At 41.3% G+C, this 25,367-nt stretch overlaps 1 protein-coding gene across 1 annotated transcript in view; it reads right to left on the reverse strand.

The window, feature by feature from the left end:
* Positions 1–25,367, reverse strand: part of NALCN (sodium leak channel, non-selective) — a 283,373-nt gene that overhangs the window by 130,086 nt on the left and 127,920 nt on the right. Inside the window, exon 13 of the mRNA XM_052650063.1 lies at positions 352–489. Coding sequence (XP_052506023.1) covers positions 352–489 — 138 coding nt within the window. The remainder of the gene's footprint in view (positions 1–351; positions 490–25,367) is intronic.

The raw sequence follows: 25,367 nt of genomic DNA on the forward strand, positions 1-25,367 counted from the left end.
ACACGATAAAGAAAAAAATAATAATGTAGTTCTGGTTTGATTCTTAGATCACCGAGGGTGCGGATGTTTGGAGATGGTTAAGTCAGCACACGGACTTGGGACTGCCATTTGTTTTGTCTCATTTTCCCTCGTGCAAGCCACTGGACTGTGCTGGGGACCACTTCTGACTTAAATCTGAAGCCTAGTCCCTCACGTAGTTCTTCGATTCATAGACAGAATGGAAGGGACTCTCATCCAACGGGACTACTCTACCTCGGTTCTCCGGTTCTGAAACTGACAACAGGCCAAAACCCTGTTGATGTTCATCCCATCATGAATTGTCAGACGACTGAAAAGAAATCTGAAACTCACCAGAGTGGCGAAGAGGTGATAGAGAATAAAATAGATGGCAACCACAGGCGCCCACATGTGTCCCACGGCATTTAGCGTTTGGTCCATGACATCAACCCATCCTTCCTGGGTAAGGATCTGGAACATGGACATGAATGCCTACAGAGGGAAAGAATGGAGGGATTAAACACCAGCCTTGCGCTCACATGCAACTTAAAATTAGGACTTTAATCTCAGTATTATTAATTCAGGAGGGAAAGAAGAGCCTTCATTCAACAGATAAGAAAGAACTAAGAACAAAGATCTTAAAAGTCTGATAGCTACCTATTCAATGTGGAAAACTAAAATAATTACCTTGCATTAAAATTGGCCTTGTTGGTGGTAAATACTGCTGAGCAAATTAGAAAAAAATCAGGAAACCTTGCTTATTGCCTCTATTGCTTTTACCTTTTAGCAAGCTAACTATTTAATGTTTCCAAGGGATTAGTGTAATTTATTTTTTGCTGTCAAGCACAACTTATTTTTATAGCAAATTACATTTGATTGTCTAAAGGCAAATAAGAATAATAATCTTAATTTTATTTTTATAGAATTCATCTATCAAATCATTTTAGTTATGTTAAAAACACAAGACTGAAAAAAGAAATATTTCTAAAATGATATGATAATACTAAGCAACTTCATAAAAATGATCACATTTTTTCACAATTCAAAACATTTTTTTTCAAAGCAGAGTCAAGACCATGGAAGAAACCCCAAGACCAAAAATAAAGTAAAAGATAAAATAAAATTGAATTAAATTGAAAAGAACACTCAACAAAAGCCAACCAAGTTCAAAGACTCATTCTTTCTCTGCAAAGATCTTTGGTTAGGGTCATTCCTATACATTTTTTCTTATTAAATATATGCTTATATATCCACCTCTGGTTTATGTACCCTGTACACGTTGGTGGTCAATAAACAAGAACTTCTCAAGAACTTATGATGCCGTCTGGGAAAGCTGACAATTGGAACTGAATGACTCTGAAAGAAACTGTTATAGACTTCAAGACAATGCAAGACATAAATCAAATTCTCAAGTATCGGGATTCCAAGAAATAAAGTCCAGGATAACAGAAAGATGGACAGAACCTGATAAGAGTTCTGTTATGCTGATAGTATCTTAGAGGCAAAATGGACTAGAAAGATAATCTAACCTGATTCATTCTTTTTGAAGATAAAGAAAGAGAGGCTTCAATCGGGCAATTAGCCCAAAGTCACTCTATTAATTTGTAGCAGTAACAGAAGTAGCACCAGGCATCATGATTTCAAAGCAAGCACTCTTTCCAAGTACTGCTTCCTGCCTTCAGTCTTGTGTCTACTACTTTCCAGACCTGATCACACAGTAAGCTCTTTGGCAGTTTTCTTTACTGGCGATAATAAACTGTTGTACGAGTGCAATGTTCAATGCCCAGCACATAGTGGGTCTGTATGAAGAAAGGAACAATGAATTGTTCAATGAATCTCAAAGTAGGAGACACGTTTTTCCTCTGAGCCTTAGTCCATGTGTGAAACATTTAACTTCTTCTTGACTTAATTTCTCTATAATCTCATCACCCTACAAAGTGTTCTGTTTATGAAAGCAAGAAGTATGTTGTTACCGGTACCTGAGCACAGCTTCAACAAGGACAGTTTAATACTTTCCTTGCTGGGGGTGCCTAAGCGAGTATTAGCTTTAATTCATCTTAAAAATGCTTCAGAGAATTTTTCAACACAGGATTTAATGTCATAAGTGTGCCAGACCTATCATTGAGGGAGATTATTTTTCCCCTGTATTTTTTTCTATTGAATATTTATTACATCTGAAGGCAAGGGAAGCAAGTTCTGAAGATGATTCACATAAAAACATCAGATTGTAGACTTCCCTGGCAGTCCAGTGGTTAAGATGCCATGCTTCCTCTGCAGGGGACACAGGTTCAATCCCTGGTTGGAGAACTAAGATCTCACACACGGGAAAAAAAAAAAAAAAGATTGTTGTATCTTCTTCAACAGAGACGTCACCAGCGTGAAAGTGTGTGGACATCCAAACAGCTCAACAATGAAAGGGGGGAGAGTCAAAACATCTACCAAGGAAAAAAGGAATTTTCCTAGACATGGATTTCTTTCCCTAGAAGTGACAGGGAAACTTGTGATTAAGTCCAATAGATTCATCCTTGGTACCTAGGGGCCAGAAATTCAGGTTTCAGTTTCTTGGGCAGAAACCTACTTAATTTGTTTTCATCTACAGCATTAGCTTTCACGAACACTCAGCCATTGTGCATTCAGTGAAGGTTTGGGAACACGGAGCTATGGGTTTATAACCTGTTGCTGTGAGATAAGCGATGTGAGCAAGAACATCGGGTTACCCTCCACTCTTTTCACAGTTCCAGAAGGAAAAAGTCTCATTTCTGCACAGCTCAGCCACCTGCAAGTATGTATTGTGAGATGCTGTGAATTATTATTACTATACTCTGTTCAACCATATTTACATTTTTGCTGTTCAGTTATCACTGGGTCTTCTATGCTTGTTGGTACACTGACAATCAATAGATGGATAGTCAATGAGTTGCCTATGAAAATATTGCTAAGTAATAATGTTATCCTGGTAATGTCCTAGGGTAATACTTCCTTCTCCAGGATTCCAAATATTATGACACATTTGGTAGTAGAAGGTAGATGTTCAAGTATTAGGTGGAGGCCCCTTACTTTTCGCTAAGGTTTCAGAATCTGGCCCAGTTTAATTCACTTTATTGGAATCACGGTGTTCTTATACAATTTTTAGTTTAGTTTTGTTTTGGTTGGGAGTTTCTGATTGTTTTTCACGAGTTCCTTGGGGAAAGAAATATAGACTTTCTTCCTTCTACTTCAAATTGCTTCCAGATTCCCACGGATTTTTACAGATTGTCTGGCATAAATTCCACTTCTCTTCTCTTACAGATGTTCTTACTGGAGGCTTCGATTACCCAGAAACCTTTTTATTCTTTCTCTCAGACATTTTCCTTGGAGTCCTCTTACTACTGTTTTAATTTGGACTAATTACCTCCACAACTGTCAAAGCCTTCTTTTTTCATTTTATTTTACGGAAGTACAGTTGATTTACAATGTTTAAGTTTTGCTGTACAGCAAAGTGACTCAGTTATACATATGCATATTCTTTCCCATTATGGTTTATCACAGGATATTGAATATAGTTCCCTGTGCTCTACAGTAGGACCTTGTTGTGTATCCATTCTGTATGTAATAGTTTGCATCTGCTCATCCCAAGCTCCCAAGCTTTCCCTTGCCCTCTCCTCTACCCCCTGCTTGGAAACCACAAGTCTATTCTCCATTTGTGAGTTGGCTTTTGTTTCATAGAAATGGTCATTCGTGTCGTATTTTAGATTCCGCCTAAGTGATATCATATGGTATTTGTCTTCCTCTTTCTGACTTACTTTGCTAGGATGATAATCTCTAGGTCCATCCATGTTGCTGCGAACGCAAAGCCTTGATTTGAAACTTCCTTATCTAGATCGTTTATTCCCTCCAATACAATGTCAGAAAGGGCTCCCAGGAGCTCATGCCCATCACTGGTGGTGCCTTAGTTCAGTTGTGTCTGACTCTTGCAACCCCATGGACTGTAGCCTGCCAGACTTCTCTGGCCTTGAGATTTCCCAGGCAAGAATCCTAGAATCTTCCCAACCCAGGGGCTGGACTCACATCTGTGTCTCTTGCATTGGCAGGCAGGTTCTCTACTGCTGAGCCACTTGGGATTCTCATGTCCATCATTAGAATTCTGTTTCAATTTGTCAATTACGCTTTCTTCTATGTTTTGTGGCCCCAGTACGAGGAGGACAGTTTGCAGGGAGGGAAGTATTGGCTGAGGCCACGGAGAGTTAAGCTTGGAATATTAGGACTCAGACATTTCCCCACTGTGGGTAGATTCTGGAAGTTTTTACTGCTGCCAAAGCCCATCAGCTTCCTTCCACATCACTTGCACCCCACTGACTCCAGGTGAGAACAAAGACAGGTTGATTCTGTTGGTCCCAGACCTCTGGGTACCAGGAGAGGACAGCTGGTCTCCCCCATGCCTTTCTCCCCACCTCCTGCTCCCTCTTGATTTTAATTTTCTGCTTTTCTCTTTTTCCTTTCACTCTGCTGAACTTGTGTTTATTATGGAAGAGCCTTAGTTTTTAGAAATTATGACTGTTTTGCCTTTACTCACAAGCCTTCTTCCCAACTGGGAAAAATGAAAAATAAAAAAAACTCCAATATTTTATCTTGCCTTTGGTAAAATGGGGTGAATCAATCACTTCTACGCTTGTGGGAGATTCTTGATGTCTTTTCCAGGGCTCTGAGCCTGGAGCCTGAGGCTCTTCAAATTGAGGGAGATGAGCACATATTTTAGGATTTGCTTTTCCAATTTAATTTCTTTTCAACTTCTGGAAAACAGGCTTTGGGCATGAACCTAGAGTGCACTTTCTCTCTCTCTGATCCTTTCTCTCTTTCTCCCTCCTTCTTTCCTAGTAGCTGCTATTCAAAGATAATGGTATGAAATTGTGGCCTTTTCTTTGTGGGGTGACTGCTGGTATCATTTTTTTCCAGGCTGGTAATGAACTGTTTTATTCATTTCTGCACGTTTTGGGGACAGAAGACTTGTGATTTTTGCTATTTTACCCTTCACGTCCAATCTTACAGATGTAAATTAGGGGTAAGCACTTTGTTTACAAGTGCCTTTTCTTTTCTGTGTCTAATGACATAATCACATATTAACCATCCCTATGCAGGTCAGGCCCTGTTCACTCTGCAGGTGTCTGACTGCAGTTAATTGAATCAGAGATGAGCAGTTAACCTGAGAATGGGCCAGCTGCACAGGACGTGATCTGGAACAAACAACCCTGCCGATCAGGGAAGAGCAAAATCAATCAAAAACATCTCTAATGAATTTCAAGTGGAAGTTACAGGGAAAAATCACACTGTTAGCAGTAGGATCTGGAGGCACATAAATGAATGGGGACTGACTCTGCAGTTCGGCAGGAGCAACTTAGGGGTCCTGACAAAGTCAGTTGTTGTTCAGTCCCTGAGTTGTGTCCGACTCTTCGCAACCCCATGGACTGCAGCACGCCAGGCCTCCCTGTCCATCACCATCTCCCGGAGTCCACCCAAACCCATGTCCATTGAGTCAGTGATGCCATTCAACCATCTCATCCTCTGTTGTCCTCTTCTCCTCCTGCCTTTAAGTTTTCCCAGCATCAGGGTCTTTTTTAATAAGTCGGCTCTTTCCATGAGGTGGCCAAAGGACTGGAGCTTCAGCTTCAGCATCAGTCTTTTCAATAAATATTCAGGGTTGATTTCCTTTAGGATTGACTGGTTTGAGGGACTAGGGAAGGTGGTAATACTCTTTTTTCAGACTTTTAAAAGTAACAGCTTTGTTGAGATATAGTAAAATTCACCTTTTGAAGCAGACAATTAAGCAGTTACATTTCCTCACAACTAAGGCAAGACTCTTTTCATCATTCCCCCAAAACAGTCACTCCCCATCACTCCCTTTCGCATCCTTCACCAGCCAACAATACCCTTTGTGTCCCCATGGATCTGCCTATTGTGAACACTTGCTACAAATGGAATCATATAATACTAGGTCAGGGTTCTATATCAGCACTTCATTACCTTTTATTGCCAAATGATGTTTCATTCAATGGACAGACCACATATTATCTACTCATCAGTTGATGGATATGCCAGTTGTTTTCACTTTTTGGCTACTATGTTGCTATGAACATTCATGTACAGATTTTTGCTGGACATAAAAATTACCTTACACTTAATATAGTTTTACTGCATATTAAAATATATGTAAAATGTGTATTTACTTTAAAAAATCTTGACATTAAAAATTTTTTAATGTGGTGAGGAATACAACTCAGGTTATTGACATTCAATTTTCCTTTTACAATATAATTTGCATGTATCTTATCTATCTTCAGCGGGTTTCCAGAACTCTTTCTCTGCAGAAGATGAGCCTTCAAAATGAAATCGGTTTGACAACTTATACAGTAGCTCAAGCTTTTTACGGAGGGTGTCCCTGCTGTGTCTTACTACCAGTCAGCCATAAAATAGAAGACGTGCCGTGACAGTATTCACGGAGTGTAAAAGTGACACCTCCTTCGGTTTTAATTGCCTTAATCATTCACCTACTCAGTCTCCTTGTTTCTTTTTTCCCATTGAAATAAAATGCAGAGGAGTTGTATCTTCTGAAAAACCTACCAACCAAGACGGAGGAGTGGGTGGACTTGGATCTGGTGTCTCCTCACAACTAGGGCATCTGCCAGACATGGGGTGGGGGGACCTCAACACCCAAGGGGACCCAAGGAATCCCCGAAGGACCAGCAATTGTTTAATTATTTAAATGAGAAATTGTGTTTACAGTGAAAAAACCCACTGATTGCATGACTTAATATTTTGCTGTATAGTTTCTTTCATTTAAAACTTCTCAACGATTCAAAGTTTTAACAATACCTAAAATGACATCAATATATAGTAAGTGTTGGACTTACCTAATGTTGGAGTTAAATTTTCAAAATGTACACTGGTTGGAAAAATCATGACTGACAAGATCAAGGTCTTACTGAGAGTTAAGGGTTGGGGAAAACCAAGAAAAATGACATTACATGTATTTAAAAGTTGCCCAATGGTTCAATGGTAAAGACTCCACCTGCCAATGCAGGAGACATGAGACGTGGGTTTGATCCCTGACTCAGGAAGATCCCCTGGAGGAAGCAATAGCTATCCACTCCAGTATTCTTGCCTGAAATATCCATGGACAGAGGAGCTTGGTGGGCTCCAGTTCATGGGTTGCAAAGAGTCAGACACAACTGATCGACTGCTACAATACAGTCCAATATTTAAAAACCTACAGTAAATAAAAACTCTTTAATTAAGAGTCACCACTTACTGCAACTAAACTAAGTTATCCATAAACACAAATACTATGGATTTGAAATCTGGAGTAAAATCATAGTGATGGTGGTGGTTTAGTTGCTAAGGCATGTCCAACTCTCGCAACCCCTTCCAGGCTCCTCTCTCCATGGGATTCTCCAGGCAAGAATACTGGAGTGAGTTGCCATTAATGCTAAAGCCATTGGCAGTAGCCATTTCTTTATTTCAATTTCTCCTTGTCTCATTTAGATGGAACTTCATGGCCTATCAATTCAAATACACTTTTCCAGCCCTGCAAACTCCAGCTCCCTTTTTGCCAAACTCTCAGGAAGCATGCTGACTCCTAGGTGAATCTAACTCCCCAGGTCTACACCACTCCAGCTCCTGCACTGGCTCCATATGGAAACAGGCTCCCTTCCACCTTGGCCTGCAAAGAGGCCCCCACACTGCCCAGCTTTGGGCTTTGCAAAACTTCTCATCTGAGCTAACCTTGTCCACCCCATCTCTGTCCTCACTTTCAAGAGACGCCCTCCCCAGAAGGGACAGTCAAATGAGAGCCATTTAAAACAGAGGCTGAAGAACTTTCCCTGGTGGCAGTGGTTGAGAATCCATCTTGTAAAATGTAGGGGATGCAGGTTCGATTCCTGGTCGGGGAACTAAGTCCCCACCTGCTGTGGGGCAACTCAGCCCTGGCACCACAACTACAGAGAGGGTGCTCTGCAAGGAAAGATCCCACGAGCTGCAACTAAGACTGGACACAGGCACAATTAAATAAACAAATATTTTAAAATAAAATATAAAACAGAGGCTGAATGGGCAGAGGATAAAGACCTTGGCCCTCCGTGAGTTTCAGGGTAGGGAGGCAAAGTACCAAGTGTTGAGCTCTGCCGTCACAGAGGCTGAGTTTGGATTATATTTTTAAGAGGATATTTCCTTTAGATGCATGAAAGTGTGACAGTGATATTGATAGCATGATTTTATTTCATCTCGGAACTAAGTGACCCCAAAGATAACTTCTGCATTTAAGTGTCTACTATTCTGTGTGTGAGTGTGTGTGTGTGTCCCTGTGAGTGTGTGCACTCAGTCGTGTCTGACTCTTTGCAACCCCATGGACTGTAGCCTACCAGGCTCCTCTGTCAATGGAATTTTCCAGGCAAGAATACTGAAGTGGGTTGCTATTTCCTTCTCCAGGTGGTCTTCCCAATCCAGGGATCGAACCGGCGTCTCTTCCATCTCCTGCATTGGCAGGTGGATTCTTTACCACTAGGGCCATCTGGGAAGCCCACGTCTACTATTCTGCTTTGTCTTAGTTGGTACTGGCAGTCAACTGGAAAACTTTGATTTTATACAACATGCTTTCTAGTCTATTTACTCAGACTATACCGTGACTATAGAAACTATAGAATAAGGTAACACTACATGTTTTGACACTATATTTACTCTAAGTTGACTTTTAGTGCTGTCCGTGACAAGAGAATTTATTGAATAAAAAGTAAAAATCACGGTGTTGGTAAGTGGACTAAAAGTAGGGAGCTAAATACAATAAGAGCTGGGTGAGCTCTAAGCCATCACATATATTGGAATCTTAAATCGAATATTGGTTGAGTTTTGTTGTAGGGCTTGGAGAGTTTTGAAGAGTAATTAGTGACTTTCAGGTTATAAACCTTTTGAAGTTCTCTCTCTCTACGTACGGACTTCCCTGGTGGCTCAGATGGTAAAGAATCTTCCCCATGATGCAGGAGACCTGGGTTCGATCCCTGGGTCAGGAAGATCTCCTGGGAAGGCAATGGCTACCCACTCCAGTATTCCTGCCTGGAGAATTCCATGGACAGAGGAGCCTGGCGCGCTAACTGCACAAAGAACTGGATGCAACCGAACGACTTTCACTCACTCTCTCTATGCATGAATTCTCTTGGAATTTGAGATCTGTTGAGATCAACTACCCTTGCTGGTAATAGAAGCAAAACATTAAAAATGTTAATATTTTTTGTAAAACGATTACACCTTATTGCTTGTGACTTAGAAGGAAATAAAGTTGAAGCTGGTGGTTTCAATTAATTCTGACTCTCTTTTATGTTGGTAAGAAAGACCAAGCAGTACTTTTCCTTTTATTTCAAAATGAACCCACATTATTTATTTTGCTTTTACTATTTCTAAAATATGCCTGTTGCCAAGCATTCCATTTAAATGAATTAAAAGGGGGGGGGGAGTCTGTTCATTGGTCAAATTTTAGACTACCATGGAAAAGTCTCACTGAACCTAAACTAATGTAATTGGCTTTAAATGTCAAAATGAGCTTGAATGTAATTAGAAGCAAAGCAGAAATCAAAATGTTATGCTTATTCCAGCAGCAAATTACTCTACGGCTAAGTAGAGTCTACACTTAAATATAATTTCAAGAGTGAAAGGAAAGATGGGAGAAACTCATTTGCAAAAACTGGAGCATCTTTTTCTAGTTATGAAAGTGGATGTAGGTATACCTGATCATCACTTTTCTTACAAATGGCCATGCTTGGGTTAACTTCTAATGTATAACAGTGTAACTGACCATGTGGACAAAACTATGGATTTGTACAGCAAGTACAAATTTTTTTCAGGGCCAGATTTAAAAACACGAGAAGAGACATTGAACCATGACCAGCATTTATATGGTGCTTAGCAGCCCGGTCGTTCATTGTCCATTATTTAGAGTGATTTTAACAATAATCTTGTGTTACTCACTGTACATTTTACAGATGAGGAACTGAAGTCTGCAGGCCTTAAATGACTGCCTCAGGCTTGCAGGTAGCAAGCCGTGTTGCTGGGTCTTTAGGCTGGAATCTGTGGATTTCAAATTCCTTTGGTGTTTTTGGACATTACAGGTAACAAGACATCTTTAAGATCTAGTCATTGCTGATCTCCTTTCCTTATCTAAATTGCTAAAACAAACAATATGCTAGACTAAATCATATTTAAATTTTTACCCCTTTGTCAAGTATAGTACTGAGTGTGTATCTGAAACTCTATATTATGCTCAGCTCGTTAATGAAAATTAGACATCTCCAGTGGGTTTTCTTCTTTGCTAAAATAAGCTTCACTCATTACCATTTTTTCCCAAATGAAAAGGACACAACCTTTTCATTTTCACGGGGATCTAAAATTACCAACTGTCTTTTAATAACAAAAATATGTCAATGATTTCAGACTTAAATGTTAAAGTTTCTGTATTAGAAACATTCATCTTAAAGAAAAAAGATTGAGATGAACTGAATGAACTTATATTTTCCTCTTAACAATCTTTTTTGCAGAGTATGATATTTTTAGTTGAAAGGTATATATTTCCCAGCGATTATGTTAAAATAATTCGGAAATGCAACCATCTAGCTGACAAAACAAACAGCTGTGAAAATGAGACCTGGAGATGTATGCAAATAGGAGACTTCTGAATTAATTTCCTTCATAGAACACACTGTCAAGTTTCTTGGAGTATTTATGCCCTATTTCTTAATTAGTGATTTTGCTAATGCCAGTCATATTAAATTTTCATAGTGTGAATGATGCATTTCAATGGCAAATATGAGCTATAAAATTGCAGATGAAAGTTGATGTTTTACTTTGGGTGCAATAGAGATTTAGTAACATACAGAATAGACAGTATTCCTGAGAACAGACATATGTCTTATTGTGAAATAAAACTGAGGGTTTATTAAGAAAACTTCTGTAACCATGATACCACTGAGTTTACACAGGAATTTCTCAGTGTTTTCCTACTATCTATTTGTATACCTATGCTCAAGAAGTAGGGTTTTCTATTTGGCTTCAAATAGAAAGCAGCATCAATCAATAAAGTGCTTATATTTTTGCATACTAAAAAACTCTACATTTTAGAAATGGAGTTTGTCTATTTTTTGCTCTGTTTTAATGGGCTTTGATTTCTTGTTTGTCTTCACTCCAAGTTCACAAATAGAAAGCTTTACTGCAAATTATACTGTCTGCTCTTTTCTATTGCAAACATAAATTTCAAAGTCTTGCTTCTATTTTTTTTTTTTTCTTTTTATTTGGCTGTCCCACATAGTATGTGGGATCTTAGTTCCCTGAGCAGGGATCAAACCCATGCCCCATACATTGGAAGTGCAGAGTCTTAACCACTGGATAACCAGAGAAATCCCTTTGCTTCTGTTTTGATAGTGCTCATTTAATACTCTTGGAGAAGGAAATGGCAACCTGGAGAAGGAAATGGCCACTCACTCCAATATTCTTGCCTGAAAAATCCCATGGACAGAGGAGCCTGGCAGGTTCCAGTCCATGAGGTCATGAAGAGTCAGACACGACTGAGTGACTACTTAACACTCTAATGCTTTGAAAATAAAGTTGATAGTTGCTTACCAATAAATATTTAATTGTAAAAAAATTTAATTGTAATGGCTTGATTTCAATAAAGCTGATTTTATAAGTCATAAACTAAAGTTTGTCGTATTATATAACTGGGTCTTATACAATTTGCATATCCCTTATATCTATATCCATATTTTTCTTCAGTTAAAATTTACCAGCTAATGTTCTTGTCATTTAAAAAAATGAGATTTTTTTTTTACTGATGCATAATTATATGAGCGCCAAAGAATTGATGCTTTTGAACTGTGGTGTTGGAGAAGACTCTTGAGAGTCCCTTGGACTGCAAGGAGATCCAACCAGTCCATCCTAAAGGAGATCAGTCCTGGGTGTTCATTGGAGGGACTGATGTTGAAGCTGAAACTCCAATACTTTGGCCACCTGATGTGAAGAGCTGACTCACTGGAAAAGACCCTGATGCTGGGAAAGATTGAGGGCAGGAGGAGAAGGGGATGACAGAGGATGAGATGGTTGGATGGCATCATTGACTCAATGGACATGGGTTTGGGTGGACTCTGGGAGCTGGTGATGGACAGGGAGGCCTGGCATGCTGCGGTTCATGGGTCACAAAGAGTCGGACACGACTGAGCGACTGAACTGAACCTGCCTCCATTGTTTTAAACCAAGAAACCATTCATTGTACAAAATTTGAAAATACCAAAAGGTATGAAGAATAAAATAAGTTACTTTCAATTCAAATAAAAGGTTGTATATATATTTTTAGAATTTGTTGTCAAACTTGAAAATTCTACCAGTTTTTTCCCCCAGGGATTTATATATACTGGCAATGAAACTGAACCCAGCTGTAAATATAGTGTTGTATTAGGCTGCTTTACTTAATTTTTAGTTATCATTTATGTTACGCATGACTAACCTCATTAATTTTTCTGTAAAAATTGAGCTTTGATAACTATAATATGTCATTATTTCCAAAGTCTACTTAGACATTCTATTACGATTTGACTTTAAATTTGCTTTAAAATTTTCACAATGGTGAATAATGCTACAAAGGGCTTTTTTTTTTTTTTTAACTTTATCTTATCATGTTTCCTGTTAACCTTTTAACACCGATGCATAGAGAAGATGTTGGGAAGGCTGGACAGAGTCCTCTGCAGAAGTAGGCAGTTGTACACAAGAGGTAGGCAGTGGGGGCAAGAACGAATCTACATATCAATCATTAAATGGTCCAGTGTTTAGTCCCAGATGTGGGACAGTGAATGAGAAGCTATTCCTATTTCAGATTCTGGCAGTAATCTTCTCTGCAATAGAATTTTTTACTTTTTTGCATTTTTGTTGAAAGTTGCAAATGACTGACTAAAAAGAACAGTATAAACCAGAATGGGAACTGATTTTCAAACTTTCAGTTTAAAATACAGAAAACTGAATACTTAGTGTCCAGCTAATGCCCCAACCTTTTACCGAGGGACCCTTTTATGTTGGGAGGAGAAGGGGACAACAGAGGATGAGATGGTTGGATGGCATCACCAACTCAATGGACATGAGTTTGAGCAAACTCCAGGAGATACTGAAGGACAGGGGAGTCTGGTGGGCTGCAATCCATGGGGTCGCAAAGGGTTGGACACGACTTAGTGACAGAACAATGTCAAATGTAATTACTGCTGGGAGTTTAGTGTTTCATGCTACGAAGGTAGATTTCCATGCCACTTAAGAACACTAACTGCTGTTGCTTGCTGATTCCCTTTTTCATTGTCAGTACGATGTTAACTAGTCTGATACTATTATATCCTTTGACCTTCTCAATAATCCTCTAAAATACTTACTACTGTTCTTTTTTCATTGATGGGAAATTGTACATTTCCATGACAGAATAGTTGAAATGTCTGACTATAGATTGTATATTTTGTAGGCAAGACTCAACAAAGTATTAAAATATAATCAGCTTTTCATTAGTAAAAACCTATGCCCACAGAAGCTCGTCTTAACTGGAGGAGACACAGAATATTCCTCATTTATGACTTTCACTGATTCTTGAAGATGGTACAATGGAGTAGGCTGATTATTAAAATAATATTAATGGAACATGGCAACTATTAGAAGGGAAAACTGCAAATAAGACAGTTGGTAGAAAACTACCAAAATATGAGGAGCAAAAAAAAAAAAGTTCTCCCTCAGTGAGTATGCTTCTTGGATCAGGGTAGGAATTGAGGATGCTTTATCCAAGGAATGTAATAATTCCTTGTACTGCAGCTCAGCAGTCAGTGATACCAACACATAGCCCCAGGAAAAGGCCATTTCTGTGTGATTCACCCTTTATTAAAGTCATCCTGCAAGAGGAAGAACACAGGATATTATTTTATCACTATGCCACTGATGAATCACCAAAAAATAAATTCAAATAGAAGCCAAAGAAGCTTGTCTGCTAAAGCAGAATGGAAATAGAGTTAATTTTTCAGTTTTTTTGAGCTATATATTGGATTCAGTTCAGTTCAGTTCAGCTCAGTCGCTCAGTCGTGTCTGACTCTTCGCGACCTCATGAATCGCAGCAAGCCAGGCCTCCCTGTCAATTTAAACCAAATTGCTAGTCTCTATTGCAGGGCCATGTCCAGACATGGATGACAATTTGGCTTAAAGCCTCAGATGGGACTGACTTTATGAGATGGTGGAAGATTTGACACAATAATGACCACACAGATAAAATTAAAAAAAAAAAAAATCACCTCCCTTACTGCCCTGAAGATGCCAGAAATTCCTCAAGTGATTGTAAAGTTTTGTCTTTGGTCAATAAAAGTGAGTTTTGTTCAATGAAAAACCTCCTCAGAGAAACAACATTTCTTCCAGTGTAAACTCCCTCAAAATAGCTCTTCCACCATTCTCCAGGAAAAATAAAGAGTAAGCATCTTCAGCGGCTCCCCTGTGTCACCATCTGGACTGCGGAAGACACCCAACGGTCTTGCTCCAGCCCAACCCTGTAGTTCCTTTCAGCCGTCCCTCCACGCCCCGTGATTCTCCACGCCTTGGATTGACTCACGCTGCTTTCCTTACATGGAATACTTTCATCTAACGCCATCACCCAAATCCTCTAGGGGAATCATATTTACCCCTGATGACAACTCTTCACAAAGCTTTGCAGTCTTCCTTCCCTGGAAGCAATCTCTCCCTCTCTTATTAAAACAAAATGATATTTGAAAGCACGACCCATAGCCCATAATAACATTCCCAGGATTTTTTAAATACACTCTAGGGTATCTCTGATATTGCTTTACAGCCGACTCCATCTGCTTGGGCACATTTCACCTTCTGGCTTGAGTTCTTTCCAGTGTGTCTACTGTGGGGTGAGTTGAGTTCCTTCATAAATCTCAACTCTGCTGTAAGTGAAAGTTAGTACCTTTGGGCATATGTGGGCAAGGCATAGCTCCATCCCATAGAGGGTGCTGTCTGAATTATAAGCCACAACAAAAGAGGCACACGATCTCTTTAGTGTTCATTGTGGATGGGTGGATGCCTGCAATATTTGTGGGAAACTTTTGGTATGCAGCAGATGAAAGTGAAAGTGTTAGTCACTCAGTCATGTCCCACTCTTTGCAACCCCATGGACTGTAGCCTGCCAGGCTCCTCAGTCCATGGAATTCTCCAGGCAAGTATACTGGAGTGGGTTGCTATTTCCTACTCCAGGACATCTTCCTGACCCAGGGATCAAACCCAGGTGCCCTGCATTGTGGGCAGATTCTTCACCATCTGGGCCACTAGGGAAGCTGACGCGGCAGATGAGGGGAGTATAAATATGAGGATGTAAGAATCAAAGTGGACATAATAGCTGTAATGCAAACAAATGCAAAGAGATGTATAAATAGGAGGATATAAGAATCAGATGGAGGTAATATCTGTAATGCAAACAAATGCAAAGACACGTGAGGCTGCAGATGGGGAAGACAGGCCTGAGGAAGCCTGGCCTCAGGCCATGCCTAGAGAAAAAAAAGTTACAGCTGTCTGTCGAAAGACAGTCCAAAAAATGGCATTCTTTTTTTTTTTTCCTGGTCTCAAAAATTTATTACTGAAATTCCGTCTCTGATCACACATGTGAAAAAATGATTTAAAAACCACAGGGAATTCTAGGTGACACACAGCAAACATCCTATAAAAGGCTTAGTTAAGACCCCAGGGGGACTTCCCTGGGGGTCCAGTGGCTGAGACTCCATATTCTCAATGCAGGGGTACTGGGTTCAATCCCCGGTTGGGGAACTAGATTCTACATGCTGCAACTAAAGATCTCGCTGTCTGCAACTAACACCCGGCACAGTCAAATTAATTAATTTGAAAAAAATCCTCCAGGAATACAATGGAAATTCCAGGACCAAAAACTAACAGGTAGCTGGAGTCTAGAAAAGGCACCTCCCCCATGGGATTTATAAGCTCTGCTAGGCTTTGGTTTTTAACATCGTGTCAGGCACAGGGGCAAAGTCACAGACTCCTGAAAGGTGAAGACTGCTGAGCTTAATATTTATTTGGCTTCACTGGAAGTTGACCAGAAAAAAATTCAATGCCAAAAGGAGGTGAAAAGGGAGCGTGTGTGACCTTGACCTGGGCGAGGAATTGTATGACGACAAAGCTGGCACTTCAAACCACGGGGAATGGGCAGACCAGCCAATAAACGATTCTGTGACGACGGGTTAGACAAACAGAAATGAGATCGTTACCTATCTCGCAGCAGCCACACAAATCAATTCAGATTAACGGAAGAGCTAAATGTTTAAATGTCCTGAATAGTCATTGGAAGGACTGATGCTGAAGCTAAAGTTCTAATACTTTGGCCACCTGATGCAAAAAACTGACTCACTGGAAAAGACCCTGATGCTGGGAAAGATTGAGGGCAGGAGGAGAAGGGGATGACAGAGGATGAGATGGTTGGATGGTATCACCGAGTCAACAGACATGAGTTTAAGCAAGTTCCAGGAGCTGGTGATGCACAGGGAAGCCGGGTGTGCTACAGTCCATGGGGTCACAAAGAGTCAAACACGACTGAGTGACTGAACTGACTGAAATGTTTAAAGCAAAACAAAGCCTGACAAGACCAACTGCTGCTGAACTGTGAAGTTGAGAACATTCTCAGATATTGCTGATGCCAGATAAATTGGTGAAAGTACTCTGGAATGTAAGTTTGTCACTATTAAAGTGGGCAATACCTTTGTTCTAAGACCCAGAAATTCTGTTCTTAGCTACTGGTGCTGCTGCTTAGCCGCTTCAGTTGTGTTAGATTCTGCGCAACCCTCTGGACTGCAGCCTGCCAGGCTCCTCTGTCCATGCGGATTCTCTAGGCAAGAGTACTAGAGTGGGTTGCCATGCCCCACTCCAGGGGAATCTTCATGACCCAGGGACTGAACCCAGGTCTCCTGCACTGCAGGCAGGCAGACTCTTTACTGCCGAGCCACCAGGGAAGCCCCATTCTAAGCTACATACCCTTAAAATATTTCCACATGTGCAGAGTTCACATGGATAGGAGCTAACATACAACGTGCAGAGCAGCAGCACTATTTGGAGTCGCAAAATTTCAGAAACAAACATCTCAAACCTGCAAGCATGAGTTTTCTATTTCTCTGTAATAAATGACCACAAATTTAGCGGCTCACTCAACACTCACTGATTATCTCACAGGTTCCGTAGGTCAGTGGTGTGGTGCTGAGTAATGTAACGTGTGTGTGTGCCCAGTCGCATCTGAATCTTTGTGGCCCCATGGACTGTAGCCCACCAGGCTCCTCTGTCCATGGGATGCTCCAGGCAAGAATACTGGAGCAGGTTGCCATTTCCTGCTGCAGGGGATCTTCCTGATCTGGGATCAAACCCGAGTCTCCTGCATTGGCAGGTAGGTTCTTTACTACCAGGGCCACCTGGGAAGCCCCTCGAGACTCCCTAGCTGTGGAACATGGGCTCAGTTGCTCTGCAGCATGTGGGATCTTAGTTCCCTCACCAGGGATTGAACCCACATCCCCTGAATTGCAAAGGCAGATTCTTAACCACTGGACCACCAGGGAAATCCCAAGAAGTGTGGGCAGGATTTAATTGAGTTCTCTGCTCAGAGTCTCAGAGGCTGAAATCAGGGTGTAAGTTGGGCTGTGGTCTCATCTGGAACTTGGGGGTCTTCTGCCCTCGCTCAGGTTGTTATCAGAATTCTTTTCCTGTGGATGCAGGCTTGAGGGTCCTGCTTTCTTGCTCAGAGCCTCTAGAAGCCACCCTCAGGTTCCGGCCACACGGTCCTTCACAACATGGCAGTTTACTTCTCCAAAGCCAGCTGGAGACCCTCTCCTGCTTTGAATCACCCTCTTCAGGAAGGACCCAGTCCCTGGAATGAGGTCAGGCCCACCCAAGATAACCTCCTTTTTGACTGACTTCAGTTCAGTCCCTAGTAACTTATTCACAGGAGTGAAAGCCTGTCATATTCACAAGTCCTGCCAAAACCCAATGGGAAGAGATTATGGAGAGAGTCAGGTCTCTTGGTGGACCATTTTAGAATTCACCTGCCAACCAAAAGAATGGGAAAATTAACTGTGCACAGCCTCTATGAATAGTACACTATATATATATGTGTGTGTGTGTGTGTGTGTATACATACACATATGTTTTTGTTGTTGTTATTGTTCAGTCACTGAGCCATCTGACTGTTGCCTGACTCTTTGTGACCCCATGGATTGCAGCATGCCAGTCCTCCTCTGTCCTTCACTATCTCCCAGAGTTTGCTTAATTTCATGGCCATTCAGTCAGTGATGCTATCTAAACATCTCATCCTCTGTTGTCCCCTTCTCCTTTTGCCTTCCATCTTTCCCAGCATCATATGATGCAATGTAGAGTTGCATATTATACCCCAAGAGCAATACATAAAATATAGCTACATCATGTACTCACTCATATTGGTAAATCTCACAGAGTGCTGAGCCAAAAAAGCAGTTAGCAGGAGAAACAGTCCAGTATGATACACAAGGTGAATTTAAATCACACGAAACGACAGGTGAGTCTCAGTTGATGCCTATTCATGCGTTAATAGTGTACAGGGATGTATTGATACTAAGAAAAACATCAAGTTCAGAAAAGTAGTTCACTATGGGAAAGGTGGGAGAGAGGTAAGGGGATGGTGTTCCAGGACTTCAGATCCATTGCTAACCTGCTTTTTTTTTTTTTTTAAATAAGATGATTTATTGATTTATTTTTGTGGTCGCTCCATGAAGCATGTGGGATCTTAGTTCCCCAACCAGGGATCGAACGCACACGCCCTGGACTGGAAGCTTGAAGATCTTACCCACTGGACCATCAGGGAAGTCCCATTAATCTGCTTTTTAAACTGCATATGGCCACAGAAGAATACATCTTATTATTCTCTATATACCTTTGCATGCCTCTAACAGATCATGAAAAAAATGAAAAAATATATGGAAGACTGTAAAACAATAGAAACAAAAATTAATAAAGATTTCAGCAATATCAGTTGAACTAATTAACCCTTTGAACAGAAATCCCAAATGTATGAAAAACGTAGTCAAATCCTACATCTTGCAAATGTTGAAAAAAAATGAAGGGACAAGTTGTTTCTTCAAATTTCTCAGTAATTCTTTCAATGCAACTAAAAGCATGATTAGCCATTCTGGTGGTGAATGGAAACAGGAAAATTAATTTGTAATTAAGTATTTAATAGCATTTACTTCTTATATTGTATAACTCCTTTGGACATGATTTTATAAGTGAAAATTCAATAGAGCAAGTAATTAGCATTTAGAGAATGTGAATTAAGAAAACTTATATCAAATAAATAATATTAAAATTCAAGTTCCTTGGGGAGAATGGATATATATATATATGGCTGAGTCCCTTCGATGTTCATCTGAAACTATCACAATATTGTTAATCAGCTATACTCCAACACAAAATAAAAAGTTAAAAAAAAGAAAGCTGGATGATTATTCTCATTCAAATATAATTTGCAATTGCATTAAATTTGGGGTCTGATTGGAAAAAAATTCAATTACCTGTGTTATGGAAAGTAGCGTATTATTATTTATGAATAAAAACTAGGCCTATTTACTATTATTTTAGTAGGAAATTAAAAGGAATAAAGATATCGATATGATTAAAGGTCTCCAGTGGATGTTTAGTCTAAGTATTCGTTATTATCATTATTTTGATTTTGGTTTTTTGTTCATCATGGATTTTTTTTGCATCGATTTTGACCTTTACTTATTTTTTGGCCACGCCCTGTAGCATTCGAGATCTTAGCTCCCCAACCAGGGATCGAACCCATGCTTCCTACAGTGGAAGTGTGGAGTCTCAACCACAGGGCTGCCAGTATTTTAGCAACATACTAAAATTGCTTTGTATACTACGTGGAAGGATAAACAGAACAAAACCATAGTCACTCCATTGCTGCTCTGCAAACAGGTTCCTCAGCACCATCTCTCTAGATTCCACATATACACATTCATATACAATAACTTTGCTTTTCTCTTTTTGAGTTATTTCACTTTGTATAATAGGCTCTCGGCTGGCACTGGACGGGAAGGAGAGGGTGGGCTGAATGAAGAGTGGCGTGGAAACATATACATTACCACGTGTAAAAGAGGTAGCCAGTGGGAATTTGCTGTATGCCCCAGGGAACTCAAGGGAGGGCTCTGTGATGACCTAGAGGGGTGGGATGGGGTGGGAGGTGGCAGGGAGGTTCAGGAGGGAGGGCACATATGTATATCTATGGTTGATGCATGTTGATGTATGGCAGAAACACAATATTGTAAAGCAATTATCTTCCTAAAAATCAATAAAATTTTTAAAAAAGAAAAAAAAACTGTAGTGAAACTGCACAGAACCTTTGGTCAAGCAACCACTAGAAAACGCCAATTGTTTTTGTCTTTGCTACAGAAAGCTGGGTGGCAACCTGCCTAGAGCAAGCTGTCTCCTGACCTGTATGGGTTGTTCCTTCGTGAAAAGCTAATCTAATTGTTCTTATAATATAACCTATTAGTCCCAACAAAGGAGGAACAGCGGGATACTACCTCACAGCAGGACTTAATCTCATTATTTCTACTTAGCAAAGTGTCTGCTTGGTCCAAATTAGAAGAGAAAGTTATTGGCTAGAGATGACAAAGTTGTTTTATTAAATTGCATCAATATGTCATTCTCTCTTTTCTCACTAGAAACATTTAGGCTTCTCTCCATATCCAGGGTTTCTGCCGAGGCTCCACTGGCTGTTTCCCCTCTCTCTTCTTTCCAGCGCCACCCATCCTGTGACACAGTGGATTTTGTTTTTTTAACGCTTCTCTATTTATTTGGCTGTGCCGGGTCTAAGTTGCGGCATGTGGGATCTTTAGTTGTGGCATGTGCAGTTCTTAGTGGGGGCATGTGGGATTTGGTTCCCTGACCAGGGATCAAACCCAGGCCCCCTACTTGGGGAGCATGGAGTCTTAGCCACTGAACCACCAGGGCAGTCCCAACACAGTGTTAATAAGTGCTCTGGGAGGTGTCAGGAGGCGAGATCACAGTGCTGTCAACTTCAAGATACTTGTAAAATAAGTAGAGGAGAAGATACTTCGCATGCGTGTTGGCAGCATGCGACAGAAGGAACCATAAACAGAGGGAAAGCAAGAGTCCAGTATGCGCCAGGCCCTATGCTGGCTTTCTGGCAGGTCCCATTTGAGCATCTTGGAAAGAAGATGGGGCCCAGCTGTTGCTGGGAGAGAAAATAGACACCAGACCCCATCCTTCCCCTCATCTATCTACATCCCCTAGTTGCACAAGACATACAGGAGCTTTGGCGGCAGAGAGGAGAGAGAGAAATCTTCAGGTTTTGGGGCTGAGTATTACCGTAGTTTCTATGTCTGTCCCCCCAGTATCCATTTCTTCCCCCTATGATGAATCCAAGACAATCCAGCCATCGTGTAGGGATTTGTTCAGTAGTGACCAAGTGACCCAATCCTGCTGATGAGAGGGTGGGGCATGGAGGTTGTGGGGGAGAAGGTACTGGAAAAGGTGACCTTGCTTCTAAGGAGGAGACCTGGGCGGAGCCGATGTCCTTCTTCTTCGAGATTTCATCATGAAGTCCAGAAATGGGGCATCCATTCTGTTCACACAAAGATATCACACAGAGAAGGAAACTACATCGGTTTGCTAGGGTTGCTGGTACCTAAAACTAGGTGGTTTCAAACAATGGGAATGTATTCTCATAGTTCTGGAGGCTATGGCAGTCAGAAATCAAGCTGTTGGCAAGACCACGCTTGCTCTGAAGCCTCCCTCGGAAGGGTTTCCCTTGCCTCTTCTGCTTTGGGCTCTTGCTAGCAATCCTTGGGGCTCCCTGGCTTGTAGAAGCCCTGCCAGTCACATAGCCACCTTCCCTGTGTGCTTCTTCACATCGTCTTCTCTCCGTGTATGTCTGTGTGGGTGTCAAACGCTCCCCTTTGTATGGAATGTTGGCCATATTGGATCAGAATTCACCCTAAGGATCTTGTTTTAACCTGATCACTTCTATTTCCAGATAAGGCCACATTTTTGGGATCCTGGGGGTTAGAACTTCAGCATGTCTTTAGGGACACGTAAGTCAACCCAAGACAACACCTGAGAGAATTTCCATGGAAGATTCAGAGTCCTGGCTTCCTAAAGTCTACCTGATCTCTTGAATTTTGTGACATGAATTTCCTAATTGTTTAAGTCGGTTGGAGTCAATTTTCTACTACTGGGAGCCAAAGCATTCTGACAGAATTATGCTAACACTCCTGATGGGAGAAGGGTGAGGGGCATGATGGAGGCTAAGGGGGTTCCCAGAGCTGTGGACAACAGTGAAGAAGGAATCTGCCCTGCTGAGCTGATAAGGCGTGGGAGGGTCAGAGAGGTTTGCTTTGGTCCAGCATCATTATTCATTCTTCATTCAAACATCTATTCACCAGCTACCCTGTGGCAATGGTTGTGTGGAACATGGAGGATTTAAATGAGCAAGATGGACACCATCAGGATGGACTTCCCTGGTGGTCTAGTGGTTAAAACTCTGAGCTTCCACCGCAGGGACTGAGGGTTCGATTTCTGGTTGGGGAACTAAGATTTCACATGACTCACAGCATTAAAAAGAAAAAAAAAAAAGACAGACACCATCTCTGCCTTTGAAAGGGATGCTGGAGGAAATCCTGAAATCTGAGTCCAAAGAGGTAAGTGGGGCCAGAGATGAAAAGATACTGAAAACCCTATTAAAATGATTGTTATCTTGAGGGAAAGGAGGATCTTGAAGCACTTTAAATGGGGGAATGGCACGAGATAATTCATACCTGCTGCTGCTACTGCTGCTAAGTCGCTTCAGTCGTGTCTGACTCTGTGCGACCCCATAGACGGCAGCCCACCAGGGTCCCCCGTCCCTGGGATCCTCCAGGCAAGAACACTGGAGTGGGTTGCCATTTCCTTCTCCAATGCATGAAAGTGAAAAGTGAAAGTGAAGTCACGACCGCATGGACTGCAGCCCACCAGGCTCCTCCATCCATGGGATTTTCCAGGCAAGAGTACTGGAGTGGGGTGCCATTGCCTTCTCCGAATTCATACCTAAGAAGGTGCAAATTTGCAGCTTTAATGCAAATGGAGAATGAGCTGCAGTGCTAGGCAAGGAGACCCACGGGGAACTGGTAGAATACTGCTAATCCCTTTAGCATCCTTTCAGTTCAGGAAGCACTGGGTTTTCCGCATGGGTGGAGCTGCATCAGAGGGTCAAGGCGCTGGGCAGTCACTGAGTTTGCCCAGGTTGCTGTTGTCTCGCTGTCCCTCTGTCCCTCCAGGGCTCTCTTCCTGGTATTTGGATGGGAAACCAGCTTTCGTGTCCATGTCAGCTCTTCCTAGAGGCATCTCACGGCAGGTTGCTGGAGCCCAAGACACAATCAGGTCCAGCCAAATCAGGGTTTGGTTTTACATCTAGTCCTGTTTCCCTGGAGAGACTATACCTGCCCTGGATGGCTGCGTCAAGGTCGACTTCCAGAAAACAGCCCCAATACTGATCTTTCAGGCACAAATGCTGGGTTTCCCTGGTAGCTTGGTCGGTAAAGAAACTGTCTGCAATGCAGAAGACTGGGGTTCGATCCTTGGATGGGGAAGGTCCCCTGGAGAAGGAAATGTCAACCCACTCCATTATTCTTGCCTGGAGAGTTCCATGGACAGAGGAACCTGGTGGGCTACAGTCCATGGGGTCTCCAAGAGTTGGACACGGCTGAAGTGACTTAGCACACACCTCAACACCCAACCATTGAGTACAGAGAGACACATCTCATGAGCAGGAAAGAAAGCAAGACCACAGAAATCAAGCATAGCTGGCTTGTGTTTATAACCATCTTTCTTGATCCCTTCCTATCAGGCAAGTGTCACCAGTGGATGGTGCTTTGACTTGGAATGATAATGACTGCTTTTTGTAATTGTAATACTGTTAACATTTCTTGTAAAATTTGATTAGGTTTCAGGGATTTAACTCTTAACTGCATCCATATGCAAGGAGAAAGCCAGTCCCTTCCTGTGTCAACACTGTCAGCTGCTGGAAAACTGATTAGGGGGCTCCCTAGTCACTGGCTGCTTTCATTAAGACGGTCACAGTAATCAGGCAGAGAAGCACAATTGAGTAATTGGGAGATCTGAAAATGCAATGTTCCTTGATTACTATTATAGCTAGAGAAACAGAGCAAATCCCAAGGGATCTAAAGCAGCCTTGTTTTTAATACTGAGTAGCCTCTGTATTATGCCAATTTCAAATATATTATATAGGATGTCACTTTTTTTTTTTCTAATGCTTTCTAAGCCCAGGGTTGGATTCTTTATATATAATTCAACACACACAATACGATGAGGAAAACATCATTTTTGCCAGTATTTTAAGATTTTTTGATGTGGACCATTTTTGAGGTTATTGAATTTGGCACAATACTGCTTCTGTTTTATTTTTTGACCACGTGGCATGTGGGATCTTAGCTGCCTGACCGAGGATCCAACCTACACCCTCTACATTGGAAGGCAAAGTCTTAGCCACTGGACCACCAGGGAAGTCCCATTTTGCCTATATTTTAGATGTAAAAAAAAAGTTTAAAGTATAATTTGTTTGGTGTCTTATGGGAACCCACTCTAGTATTCTTCCCTGGAAAATCCCATGGACATAGGAGTCTAGAGGGCTATAGTCCATGGGGTCACAAAGAGTCAGATACAACAGAGTGACTGATCTCAACTAAAAAGTAATGGAGTGGGAAGTATAGACTCTTATCCAGGATGATTTCGTATGCAGGCCCACAGCTTTTATTTTCAATTTCAACATTCAAAACACTTTGAAAATATCCAAAGGTGTTTTGTTGTGTTTTGCTGGTAGCTCATTCAGTGGCAAAAGTCTGACCTGACCTACGACTTATTTATTGTATTATTTATAATAGATGCTTACTCCTCGGAAGGAAAGTTATGAACCACCTAGACAGCATATTTAAAAGCAGAGACACTACTTTGTCAACAAAGGTCCATCTAGTCAAGCCCATGGTTTTTCCAGTGGTCATGTATGGATGTGAGAGTTGGACTGTGAAGAAAGCTGAGCACTGAAGAATTGATGCTTTTGAACTATGATGCTGGAGAAGACTCTTGAGAGTCCCTTGGACTGCAAGGAGATCCAACCAGTCCATCCTAAAGGAGACCAGTCCTGGGTGTTCATTGGAAGGACTGATGCTTAAGCTGAAACTCCAATACTTTGGCCACCTCATGTGAAGAGTTGACTCATTGGAAAAGACCATAATGCTGGGAAGGATTAGGGC

This window comes from Budorcas taxicolor, chromosome 12 (genome assembly GCF_023091745.1).
Source record: "Budorcas taxicolor isolate Tak-1 chromosome 12, Takin1.1, whole genome shotgun sequence".
NCBI lineage: Eukaryota > Metazoa > Chordata > Mammalia > Artiodactyla > Bovidae > Budorcas > Budorcas taxicolor.